This window comes from Helianthus annuus, chromosome 11, assembly GCF_002127325.2.
Source record: "Helianthus annuus cultivar XRQ/B chromosome 11, HanXRQr2.0-SUNRISE, whole genome shotgun sequence".
Lineage (NCBI taxonomy): Eukaryota > Viridiplantae > Streptophyta > Magnoliopsida > Asterales > Asteraceae > Helianthus > Helianthus annuus.
In genome coordinates this window covers 188437632-188451889 of record NC_035443.2, presented here as the reverse complement: position 1 = coordinate 188451889, position 14258 = coordinate 188437632, and the positions used below count along the sequence as shown (strand labels likewise).

Below are 14258 nucleotides of genomic sequence, written 5' to 3'. Positions count from 1 at the left end.
AAATAGTAAATACCCAAACATAGTACAACACAAATATGCAAAGGTACAACTTTCCAAAGCTTAAAACACAACCAAAGCCACATGCACAAGTCACAACCACAAACAACACAAACATGAATTAAAACTTACTCAGAAGCCAACCATAGTTTCATCAAAGGATGCCATCCCCGATGACATGCACCATCATTGCCATTGTCTCAGATGATCGAGAGTTTATCTTCATAGACACATAGTTACAAAGAAACTGCTTTACCCACAAATAGTTTACCAAAAACCTGTTTATACACTGTTAAAAAAACTGATGAACATAGATTCCGATGATAACAAAAGATCATCGTCATCGAAAGGGATAACGACACAAACCACATCGCCGTAAACAACCCCAAAGGATGGAACGCACCATCTCCGGCTTCAAGCCAACGAAAGCCACATGTATAACTAAAAACCTCACAAACATATTGCTAATCAATAATATACAAATGCATCTAGAAGCAACCAACTAACACTTGATGCACGCACAATGTACAACAACTAAAAGATATCAAGACTCACAAGCTAGACATGGTTGCATCAATGGATGCCACGCCCAATGACACGCACCACCATCACCATTGTCTCCAATGATCAAGATTTCATCTTCAATGACACACAAAGTTCCAACAACGTTCATTTACCAAAAACTGTTTACAACTAACATGTTTTTACATTAAAAAAAGATGTACATAGTCTCTAATGATAACAAAAGACCATCGTCTATGACAGGTATAACCACAGAAACCACATCGACGTAAAACATCCCCAAAGGCATGCAACCACCATATCCAGCTTTTAGGAAACAAAGTAAGACCAATTGTCTAGTCATAAAAGAAACAAACACACCGCTGGAAAACATAAATTTCAGCGACAAACCCTAGCAGGAACCGTAAAAGAAGGCGGAATTACAAAAGAAAAAAAAAAAAAAAAACAACACACAAACAAAAATTAGTAAATCTCTTTCAAGAGTTAAAGTAAAAATCAGCAGAAACCATGTAGCAGCCAATAACGAACCAAAGATCACCACAAAACCCTAATCGGGACGGAGTCAAAGGGGTGTAAGGAACAGGGCCGTCTCCGAAAATGATAAAAAAATTTTGGGCCCCGTGCGAGACAAAAACTTTGGGCCCCTTTCCTATAATATAAACTAATTAATTATATATAAAAAACCACAATATGATGATAATTATTGTAAGATAAACAAAACAAAAATAGTGTAGCAAAATAAACAATAGATATTGAGTTCTTCTTAATTTATATTGTAGATGGTTAAATGAGAAATTAGAAAGCTACAAATTTAAACAAGAAAACATGTAAAGTTTATTATGTAAATGGTTAAATGAGAAGGAAAAAAATTGAAGAGGTTTACAAATTTATTAAGGCCCAAATTTAAATCCAACTATATGAGGCCTTTCCCCTTGTTTTATAATAAGCCCTTGAGGCCCAAGAAAAACATAACATTAGATAAAGAAAATAAGAATAGAAAAGTGACCACTATGGGATTCGAACCCGGGATGGCAGATTCAATAGAAGGCAGCGGTATCCACTGAACTACAAGGAGAATTTGTTTATGCTTTTCTACACTAATTATATATATATTTATATATCTTAAACAATTTTGGGCCTCTAGATATTTTGGGCCCTGTGCGTTGGCACCTCTCGCACATGCCCAAAACCGGCCCTGGTAAGGAACCATCACTCACCTTTCGGATACAACAGGCAGGCTTGGATAACTAATATCAAAGCCAATGATCGGTCGTCGACGACTGGACAGAACAATCAGGCGGTGGATAAGGGAATCAGTCGGGTGCAATTGAGGCACCCCCCAAACCCACTACTCAATTAAATATCCAAACAAAGTCCAACTCAAATATGCAACGGTACAACATACCAGAGCACACAACCCAAATAAAGCTAGATGTACCAACATAAAATCCACAAAGATATTGCCAATTTGAATTCAAACCGTTATCTCGCCGACCCCACCAAATGCAACAACCAAAATCACCTGCAACTTAGCCTCCATTTCATATTTGTGCATTTGTTTCTGACATATTTGGCCAAGAAGGTGTAGCAGCCTTCCGAGTCTGACTTTCCTGTACCCACATATCACTGGCTTAAGACTCCACTCGATAAATCATTTAAAAAATTCAAAACACAGCAAACTTACAACAGTCAGGTTTTGCTGGGTCGTCGGATTGGTCATGTAACATCTTTTCCTTGTTATGAATTTCAGGAATTTCAGATTTTCTAGTCATGTTCATATTGTTCAATTCACTAGAAAGCTCAACTACTTGTGTCTCAATTATGGAAGCATGACTCTTCTCCTCCACATAATCAGATTTAACCTCTGAATTCAACTGGGACAATGAGAAAGCTAGATGAATATTAAAATCGTGATTAGAAAATAGCAGCCCCCGGGGGATACTACGTCAGGGCATTAATAACTTCATCAATAATTAAAGAAAATAGTAAGTTTGATTAAAAAAAAGAAACTTTAATAACTTCATTAATAGTTAAGAATGGGCTTAGGACCGGAACACTAAAAGTTAAAAGTTAGTGTTGTTTCAATATAAACGTAATGATTTGAGTACAAATACTATAGTACATATGAAAATCAGTTTGTGCTTTATCAATTTAGTATAGTATTAACAAGCATTTTGCATGTGTATAAAAAGGTTAATGTTTTGGAAAATTGACTTACTTGCAATGATAGTGCTTTCTCCAGTTCCTTGACAACAACTTTCATTGTTGGACGTTGGTCTTGAGTTTCTGCCACACACTGATATGCAATTTTCATAAATGTGTGCAAAGAATCCTTGTTGGGTCCTCTACTTAGAACGAAATTGTTTTCACCGATTTCATCCTTTAATATAGTATCTATCATGTCCTCTAGTGTTCCCATGCAGAAGCTTTGTCTTGCCACAGGGCCCAACCCTCTCACATTCTCCTTCTTGTAAATTGGGTCATTGGCTCTCATCCCACATAGAATTTCAAACAATACAACTCCAAAACCGTAAACATCTGATTCTCTTTTTAACTTATAAGTCTTCTCATGCTCTGAATCTATGTAGCCAGGTCTGCCACGCCAATTGATATAGAGAGCTTCGTCTTCTTGATTTGGAGGCAGGAATACGGAGAACCAAAAGTCAACAATCTTTGCCCCCCAGTTCTCGTCCAACCCAATGCTGTAGCTATTTATCTGACGGTTTATTATTATCTTTTGGTCTTCCATCTCATAGTGAAGGTAATTCAACGCATGTGCAACATCAATGCAAATTTTCAAACGTTTTTCCCAAGTTAAAATACGCATGTGGTTGACGTTTCCCAAATAATCAACAAGATATCCGTTAGAGATATTCTCAATGACAAGGACCATCTCGGAATCCTCAACACAGAATCCAAGTAGATTTACAATGTTGGGATGCTTAACACGGGTAAGCATTTCAATTTCTGTAAAAAACTCTTCTTCTCCATACAAGGCATGTCCAGAAGGGTACCTTTTTAATACTACAGTGCTCTGTCCCTTCAGATGTTCTCCTTCATACTTCCCCTTATGGCATGAAAGATTTTCTTTATCAAAAAAGTGGAGTTCCGCTCTGTACAAAGTATAATTGTCATTCCAAGATGCAATTGTGTATGTCTCTGAGAAATTATGTGTTGCTGATTTAATATCACTCAGATGAATCTTCAAGTGTCCCAACTTGTTTTCCTGCAAATATGTGACAAAGGGAGAAAGAGAGTTACAAAACTGACATACATTGAGAAAAAAAATGCGTTGTTAAAACTTTAGAAAAACCATAGATTACATTGAATCGATCTACAATTATACAAGGCAAATGGGTTCCACTCTGTACAGAATATAGCAACCCATCTCCACCTCACTGCCAACTGATTAAATTGTAGCAGACCTGAGCCTTGCCTTCTGATCGACATATACTAATTCATATATGTTGTTTGAAACCTCAACAAAAAACGAATATGGTGCCAACCACTCATTCCTTTTTCCCCTATATATTGTGTGCCCTAATTTTCCATTTAAGATACACAGTTGGGCCTTCATAGATTGTCCAGCCCAACTCGTTTCCCCAAGCCCATAAAACTTGTATAGTTACCCAGTTTGTACATAAGGCCCAAACACATAATTTGATAATCTAAACGGAATCCAAATCCTGTGTTTTAGTAAAGTTTAATTGAATTAAAATTTTCATTGCATATAATAGCTGTGATGATAAATTTGCAGGACCCCCACTCTACACCATCACTGCGGACAGTACAACCTGATCCCCCCACCAACAAAGGGTGAAATCAAACAAAGGGTGAAATCAAAACCAAAAAAATAATTTCTTTTTTTGTTTTTTCTATTTTCAAACAAATTGTGAAATCAAAACCAAAAAAATAATAATACTAGAAACAAACATTCAGTGGGTTACGACCAAGTATATATATAAATGTAAAAGACCAAAATTAAAATTTAGTCACACCTGGTAGTTTACTCTAATAATAATAGAAGTGCTATAAAAATAAAAGATTATAATTACGTAAGTAAACTCTTAACAAATTAAGCAGTTAACAAATAACATGTCTAAAGAGGTTGTAAGTCAAAAATAGCTAAACATAAAAAAAGTTAATGTTCAAAGTATAAATTATTATTACCATGGTGATAATTACATACAAAAAGTGAATAAACAACGCGTCAACCCAACCACTCCATCTCATTCACTATGAATGGTAAAGTGTCGGATTTTGGTAATCTCAATTTCATACCCGGTTATAAATTGTTTCTAATATTTAGTATCGTACACATATTCGCACACATATTCATTATTTATCGGCTACGTACAAGGTATATCCGCACGTATCGTGTATACCTCGTATGGTCATATGTGGTAAAGAAAATACCCGTTGGGACACCCATTACCCAAAATCCAATCATTAACTCACCAAAACCCGACTTAAAGTATCAAAAACTCACACAAAATTCTAACAATTTTATGTTTTTTTAGAAATTTCAAGTTTGTAACAACTGAAAGATGTTATTTACTATATTTCTTAAAATTATATATCATAGTCTGATGAGGTTAATTGGACAGTGTCACCTAATACCATACATGTCCTAAACCTACAAAAAATAAAAGTGTGTTACCCATCCTGGATGTTTTGGGTTTTTTTTCATTCATTTAGATTTCTTTTACCATCCTATTTTCACGTACTTTTGAGTAGAATAAAATATAAAAATACAGATTCAAAACGAAAATTAGTATGCATGAATGATGTACACCAAAAAAAAAAAGATACTAAAATAGGAAAAAAAGTCTTACAATATTTTCACCACGCAATTGAAGTTCCAGTGCTTTCTCAAGTTTAGCCATAATATAGTGCATATTTGGGCGGTCTGCTCGATCCTCTTTTAAACAAGAATATGCTACCTTCGAGTATATGAGGAGTGATTGCGGAGACAATATTTGATTTAAAAGATGAAGATCGATTATATCATGCAATGGACCATTTTCATAACCATACTTGGCCATCTGAGCTAGAGACCTATCAGCCTCGTTCTGAATTACTGCTTTCCTCCCGCACAATGTTTCGAATAAAAAAACACCGAATGAGTAGATGTCTGACTTGTGGGTCACACCTCCCATCTTTTCAATTGCTGGGTCCACACACCCCAATGTGCCAGTGTGTTCACAAGGGCACACCTGATCCTTATCGTTTACTGATTGTTTGATGGAAAATTCAAAACCGGATAACTTGGCTTCCCAGTTATCGTCCAACAAAATAGTGTTGCTATTGATGTTACAATGTAGAATAGCATAATCACGTCCCTTGTCATAATGTAAGTAACTCAACGCACGAGCCACACCTAGACATATCCTCAATCTTTGCTTCCATGTGAGGTTTAGGCTGTTTAAATACTGCCCTAGACTTCCATTGGCCTCATACGTGGTTACAATGATCTTTTCATTTATCTCATCACAAAACCCAATAATAGATACTAGATTTTTATGCTTGAGATCAGAAAGCGCTGAAATTTCTGCCAAGAACTCGAGGTCTCCATCCCCATGCTTACAATCAAATCTCCGTGCAGCGATCTCCATCAACCTCCCAGACCACAAGAGTCGTCCTTTATATGCAATACCAACTCCACCATGTTCGATGATGTTATCATGATGAAAGTTGTTGGTGGCCTTTGCCACATCTTCAAGTGGGATTTGTAAGTGAGCAAACTGGTTCATTGTTGATGCCATGTTCTGTTTATCAAGCAGAAGGGAGTGTTAAAACAATCGGTTACAAATGAAAGAGAAGGTAAGATCTAATAAGATATATGAGCAACCACACACACATAAATATATAAGATCTAGCAACCTCAGTCCCTGACTTTCTATTCCACTTAATTAAATAAGCTTAAAAATTGAATAAATATAAATGATTTAAAGGTAGTCACGACTAATAGTACACACAATATATTAAACTCTTAAGTTTAATACACACGTACATAAGCAATAGCATACTTTTTTATCCGCTTATCAATTATTTTATAGATATTCAAATATAACAAAAAAAAAATTACAAAATTCAAGTAATTTACCATAATGATATTAATAATAAAAACGTAAAAAATAAACTAAAACATTTGGAATAAATACAGTTTCTAATATACACACACATGTGTGTGTGTTTGTTCTTGTCGTTAAAAGATTAATCTATAAAAATACCATTAATAACCTTTTGATGAACACAAGTTAAAGTCATAATTTGTATTAGTGCAGTTAATGGAACCTTGCTTTCATAAAACTGGGATAACTTACTTGAAATACCAAAGCTTTCTTAAGTTGCATCAAAACTTTTTTTGTTGTCGGTCGTTTTTCTCTATCAAGATGTAGGCATTTGTAGGCAACCTCTTGAAATGTAATTAATGATTTAGGCACGATCTGTTCCCTTATTTGTTCGAACACTACCTCACCATGCTTTCCTTCTTTAAAACTTTTTTCAATGAACTCTGGTAGATAGTGGCCCTCATGTTTTTGGATTTCAAATGTCGATCTCCCACACAAAATCTCAAATAAAACAACACCAAATGAATAAATATCAGACTCTATGGTTAGGAACCCTGATTTTCTATAAAGTGGGTCCAAGTATCCAGTTGTTCCACACACATGATCAATAACATAGTCCGTCTCTTTAACTAATGGACTTACTAAGGAAAGCCCAAAATCAGCAAGTTTCGCTTTCCAATCATCGTTTAGTAGAATGTTAGCTGTTTTAATGTCCCTATGTATCACCTTCGCTTGTTTTCCAACTCCTCCATGGAGGAAATCCAACGCTATTGCAACATCTATGCATATATCAAGTCGTTTCCCCCATGTAAGAGAAGCATCATTTAAATATCTATCAAGACTTCCTTTGGACGCATACTCATAGATAATAATTTTTTCATCATTTTCATCACAGAAGCCCACAAGACCAATGACACTCTCATGCTTAAAGTCTAAAAGAATTTGGAGCTCACTCAAGAATTGTTGTTCCCCTTGACCAAACCTTGAATCCAACCGTTTTGCAACAATAGTTTTAAATCCATCACCATCTTGAAGGTTTCCTTTATAGACTCTCCCGAATCCTCCTCGCCCGATGCAATTGTCATTATTGAAGTTTTGTGTCGCCTGTTTTATGTCTTCAAGTAACATTTTGGGGTTGTCCTTGTTGATTTTCTGTCAAACATGACACACCAAATAAAAATACACATATTGATAACTATAAATCAGTGATAATAATACTAAATTTGTAATATTGTTTTTAAATATTATGGAAAAGTATATAATGAGGAGACAATGATAATTTGGTGATATTAGACCTAAACACCAAACAATATGACTTTAATATGATGATAAATGTCCTTTATGATTCCCTTTTTTAACAACGAAAAGCAATTCCATTAAAAACGAAACAAGGGACAAACCTTAGCAAGAACCTAAGGAGGCCCAATACAGCCCAGGAAAATATCACAAGAAATGCAGCAAAAAGAAAACAAGAACAGAACATGAAATTACAAATCAACACCATAAAATATTCTAAACTTCCCCCAAGCCAAATTCTGCCTTTTGGCTCTATTTTGCATCCACCAAAAGGAGTTCTCCTTAATGTCATCCACCATTTTGCAACAGAAATCATTCCGATTGATCCACAACCTCCAACATGTCAATAATAAAGCAATATTTATAATATGTTTCTTCAGCTTTCCAACATTAAGAAGGGCGACAAAGTTCAACGCCTCCGCGGCCGTATTGAAACTCGTAGGAATAGGAACCTTGATCCAAGCGCAAACTTGCCACCACACCAAATGGATTAAGCAATAGGGAAGGTTGCAAGAATATGATCTGCATTTGCCAGCTCCAAACCACAGCAAAGACAGGATATTTCCCAGATTTACTAGCTCCAAACCACATAAACACATAACTTTTGGTTGCCCAATTGTTCTAGAAAAAAAATACACTTTGCTGTTGAGGGTGACACTATTAATGGCCATTTGTTCCCTAACTTTCTTCATAGAGAATTCTTCTTCACCGTCACCCTTCGAAACCCAAATTTCAGCTTCCTTTGTAATTGTTTGCTGTTGTAGAATGTTGTGGAGGTCAACCAGCTCTAACATTTCTTCTGAGGATTTGGGTAGTTTCTTCTTGCCCCAATCCCAAATAACATTTGAGTCAACATATCTATAGCAATCTTTAATCAGCGTCTTTTTATCTTCTCGTTGGCCAATCGAAAGATGCTACGGAAATGGTCACATAAAGGGCCCCTCGGTAACCATCCATCAATCCATACCTTAACCTTTTCTCCCTCCCCAGCCTTGGAAAAAGATTTGGTTGATAATAATACCAAATTTGGCCAACTCCTTCTCTACTACTATGTTTTTCCCTTATGAAGTAAATAAGCACATTACTATGTTTTCTAAAGAAAAAGGTTTAGATTAATATTATTTTGATAATTCCATATAAGAAATTTAGCTAAGTCCTAAAGTCCTAAATTGATAGTATAAAAGGTAGGATTGGGAATCCCTACAATGTCTATAAGGTTGAACGCTAGGTGCTTTAATAAATTGAATCTAACGTCATCAAGAAATCTACATTTGTTTTTGATATTATAGTGAATCATCAAACTATTTTACTTCTAGGAAACCATAATATGAAGTTAGAACGATGACTTACTTGAAAGAATAATGCTTTCTTAAGTTCGTTGACCACGACTTTCACTGTTGGGCGTTGGTCTTGAGTTTCCACAACACATTGGCGTGCAATTGAAATAAATGTGTGCAAAGAATCCTTGTTGGGTCCTCTATTTAGAACAAAAGTGTTTTGAGCAGTTTCTTCCTTTATTATAGGATCTATCATCTCTTCTAGTGTTCCTGTCCTGAAGCTTTGTCTTGCCACAGGGGCTAGCCCTTTGTCACTCTCCTTAAGGTAAATTGGGTCATAGGCTAATCTCCCACATAGAATTTCAAACAAGACTACTCCGAAACCGTAAACATCTGATTCTCTTTTTAACTTACCAGTCTTCTCATATTGTGGATCTATGTGGCACGTTCTGCCAATACGGTCCTTGTTGAGATATAGAGCTTTGTCTTCTTGATTTGGAGGCAAGAATACGGAGTTGCCAAAGTAAACAATTTTTGCCCCCAAGTTCTCGTCCAATCCAATGTTGTAGCCATATATATCACGATTTATTATCATCTTTTGGTCTTCCATCTGAGAGTGAATATAATGTAAGCCATGTGCAACATCAATGCAGATTTTCAAACGTTTTTCCCAAGTCAAAACCCATTTGTCTTTGAGGTTTTCCAAATACTCACCAAGAAATCCATTGGAAAAATTGTCAATGACAAGGATCATCTCAGAATCTTCAACACAAAATCCAAGCAGAGTGACTATGTTGGGATGCTTAACTCCACCCGTAAGAATTTCAATTTCTGTAAGAAACTGTTTTTCTCCAGAGTACGAGTACTGGTGACGTATATAAGAAGGATAGCGTTTTATAATTACAGTGTTTTGTCTCTTTGATGAATGATTTTTTTTATCATAATGCTCCAATTCTGCTCGGTAGAACTGAACGTCACTGAGAGTTTTAATTCTGTATGTATTTGAAAAATCATTGGTAACTGATAGAATATGAGTGAGAGGAATCTTCAAGTGTTCCAAGTTGTTTACCTGATTCAAGTTTGAAAAGAGAGTTACAGGTAGAAGAATCAAGAATAAGAAGGAAATTGTGTGAAAGTTGCAAACAGCTGCAAACAACTGAAAATAAAATTTGTCCCACCCTGTTTCTTCCCCCCTTACTTTTCATGTGCCCTAATTATTCTTTATGACATCAAGGTGGGCTTACTAAGGGCCAACCCAATGTATTTCCCAAGCCCACAAGCCATTTATGGTTAGGATGTGAATAAGGCCCAAATATATAATGTGATAATTAGTTAAACCAAATTAATTTAAGGATAGTTTGCTAGATTTTTTTTTGTAAGAAACGAATCTATATCCTCTATGTTAGCTTTATAGTTAGTTAAACCAAATTAATTTAAGGAAGTTTGCTAGATTTTTTTGTAAGAAACGAATCTATATCCTCTATGTTAGCTTAATTAAATTAATTGTTCATTGCTTGAATAGGCCTAATAATTGATTTGCTAAAATTGTAAATTGTTGTTAATAATATGTATTGTGTTAGTGTTATTAAAGTGAAATAGGTTGCTAGACCAACTAATTGAGTTAATTGTATGTAAGAAATGAGAATTATATATCTTAATCTATACTTAATTTAAATGAAATTAAATAATATGTAGTAAAAGGGAAGATGAGGATCCACCACTCGTGCTCTAGTGGTAGAGAGGCTTGGGTTTTCAAATGGAGACCTAAGTTCAATCCCCACTTGTGTCACTTTGGTGGATTACGCAATAATAGAGAGAGTCTGTCAAGTGTAAGCCGGCGTTATGGTTTCCCGGGGGAACACCCAAGCCAAACTCTGAAGCCAGCGTGGCCCCGGTTAAGACAACATAGTCTGGCCGGAGTGGAGCAACGGGCTCTCCAATTTGGGCAGTGCGGTAGCCTAATACAAGAAAGTCGTCGTTAAAAAAAGGAAGTTGAGGAAGTATCTATTGTAGCACTTGAATAACTGAATGATTCATAAATCAAACGAAAAATTTAGATGATGTTATAAATAATTAGTTGATAACGAATAAGAACAAGCATGTTAGTAAAACAAGTTAATAAGAATAAGAAAACTTACAGGTTAGTTTAATATACATTTTTTTTTGTTTTCATGGTTGACTTGGGATGTTTGAAGAGAGACACCTCTTCTGTGTGTTATGGGGCTCCATAGGGGGTGCCAATGGTATCACAACAGCTGCAAGAAGGGCGCAAACACTACAACAGGTGGACTCCATGAGGGGAGTGGGGCAAGGGCTTGGTGGGGATGGCAGACGGGGGCCTTGTTGATGTTTTTTTTAATTCAGTTTAATATTATATAATATATAACCCAATCAAATCAATAAAAAAAGTGCCTTAAATCCCATTTGGAGCCCCCCTTGTAACGCCCTGCGTTTTGATACTAACTTGTTGATAGCAAGTCTTCCCGTTCTTCCTATCCGTTGATGCTTTTACTCTCGTGTATCTTACCATCAAATCTTCTGTGACTCGAGACGACTGAACATAATGAAAATGAGACTGTTTTAATCTTAATTGTGTTAAACTATGTGGAAACTATTACTCTATGTGATGCTTCTTATGTGAGAACGATATGTTATCCTAGATTCTTGACTCTTTGTGTTAAACTATGTGCAAGCTATTACTCTATGTGATGCTTCTTATTTGGGAACGAGATGATTATCCTAGATTCTTGACTCTTTGTTATGCTTTGATGCCTAATGAACGAGAAACTAATTTAACTCGAATTCGAAGCACAATTTACTCTAGATTATGCGAATCATATGTTTAGAGGTAATGATATTATAAATAATGGTTACTCACAATAATACGCAACGCAACACTTAACCTCACTCGCGAACGAATCAAAGTTGGAAAATCTAGCAAAAACACAACTCACGGTCCGAATGGGCCATCCACCCGGATGGGACTTACCCATCCGGATGGAGCCATCCGGACATGGCCATCCGAACGTAGCCATCCGAACGACTAAACCTGTCGCTGTCACTTATAAATAGTGGACTTGAGCCTTCATTCTCACCTTTCACCTCTCCTTATCCGCTCTCAAGCTCTAGACGGAGATTCAAGGCTTTTGTAAGCATTTCTCCCTCAATCTTTCTATATTTCACCTCAATTCCACTTCTACTCCATTCTTCTTTCATCAAATCACACACACACCTTAACTTTTTATCGAAAACACTGATTTTAGACCCCTCGAAGATGGTCTTCACTCGTTTTGTTTAGGCAAACTGTTGTGAAGCATCATTCAATCGAGATTGATCTAAGATCCAATGGATTTTCACATTTTTTATACAAATCTAAAAGGTTTTCACATGTTTTGACTCTGATCCACCGGAGTTTCACGTTTTACAACTTATTTATGAACATCTTTTTAGTTTTACACAACATTGGGGAATCAGGACTATGTCAGGCTCTCGACTCGTTCCTTAGCCGAAAGTCGGCTTGAAGACTGATTTCCACCAAAGAGACGGACCGACTAACGGGTAAAAGATGAATCTTCATCAAGAACAACGCATCTGTCCGAATGGGTTGGGCCCATTCGCCCGAATGAACTGGATTTGGTGTATTCCGTTGTTTGACATGTTGTCACGCTGTTACCGTTAACTCAAAACTTTTACTTAGAACGTTTTACAAAAACTTCGACCACAGACCATTCGACCGAATGGCCATCCGTTCGGATGGCCATCCGTCCGGATGATCTGACCCTAATGATAATCGTTGTTACTTTTGTTGCCACATTTTTAATCAAACTTCGAAAACTTTAACAGTTCGTAAACAACCATAGACTAGTTGAATGGCCATCTGTCCGAATGGCCATCCTTCAGAATGGTTATCCGTACGAATGACCATCCGTCTGGATGGAACCCATCCGCTCGGATAGTCTGTTGAACGCTTAACTTGCTTTTCACCCCATTCGACGCTCCGTATTCAACCGTGTCAGCACTTAGAGGACTTATGCTCTGTTCCCATACGCAGGGTGATCCCGCAATCCCTTCAATCCAACCAGACTGTGTTTAGTTACTAAGCACGCACAGTGAGTATACTTGATCCCTTTTTTGCTTTAAACACTTTAGGATGCAACATGTAATCTATATTTAAACACACAACACTTGAAATTTGGTTATAATCATACTCTATCCATCTTAACATGATACTTGTGATACTTGTGTGACTTTTATGCTATGTGAACATTTGAATCTTGTGTTTAGTACCGCCTTAATAATTATAGCAGCTACATGGGTAACGCACCGCCCACGAGACTTGGGGTATTGTTAAGTTTGATTCTTTTACCTCCTCTTCGTTGCGACGATGTAGGAAAGGCACAGTTAACGCGTTGGAAACTTGGGCTATCACATGGATTACGTTAGCTTAGCATGTTGAAACTTGTTATATGTTTTTCATGTTGGATAAGAGTAGTTAAACTTGAGACTATGTATGCTATGTATTAAACTTGTATACTCGCCAACAATTTTGTTGATTTTATTTTAATACATTTTGCAGGTTGATAGTTTGGACGTCGCAGCATCAAGCTAGGGTGACTTTAGATACACACCTTAGAAAAACAATATCTTGAACAATGTTTGGTTTTGATGATGTATGATACAATTTTGACTATGTTTTGGTTTGTATGATAATCCAGCTCTTATTATGAAATTTTGATTAATCTATATTGACACAGGTAGCGTTATGATGCTGTGAGCGATTTGTTCATCCCGCCCCGATGTTTCCGCCATCGGTTGGGGTGTGACAGATTGGTATCAGAGCCATAACTATAGGGAATTAGGAAAAGTAGGAATGCTTTTACCTAGTCTATTGTTTAGGAACGTTCTCGCTATGTGTTCTTTAAAACTACTTGCATTCTCTCTTATTTGTTTCCTTCTATTCTCTTTGGTCTCTTAATATACATGCCTTTCCTAAGGCTAACACAATACACACATGGATGCTTTGAAGACACTCTTATAACACAATTGAAACGACTCATCAAAATAGGGGTGATTCCCACCTTTGATGACGACT

The 14258-nt window shown here is 36.4% G+C and overlaps 1 protein-coding gene across 5 annotated transcripts in view; it reads right to left on the bottom strand.

Moving 5' to 3' along the window:
• Positions 1-683: 683 nt before the first annotated feature.
• Positions 684-14258, bottom strand: part of LOC110889018 — a 92884-nt gene continuing 79309 nt past the window's right edge. For 4 of the 5 annotated variants that reach the window (XM_035980397.1, XM_035980399.1, XM_035980398.1 and 1 more), the window contains 6 exons: positions 9240-10235; positions 6846-7745; positions 5355-6287; positions 2738-3745; positions 2204-2393; positions 684-2129 (listed from right to left, as the gene is read on the bottom strand). In XM_035980397.1, coding sequence (XP_035836290.1) covers positions 2128-2129; positions 2204-2393; positions 2738-3745; positions 5355-6287; positions 6846-7745; positions 9240-10235 — 4029 coding nt within the window. In that variant the 3' untranslated portion in view covers positions 684-2127. The remainder of the gene's footprint in view (positions 2130-2203; positions 2394-2737; positions 3746-5354; positions 6288-6845; positions 7746-9239; positions 10236-14258) is intronic. The other variant, XM_035980400.1, reaches the window with a different exon arrangement.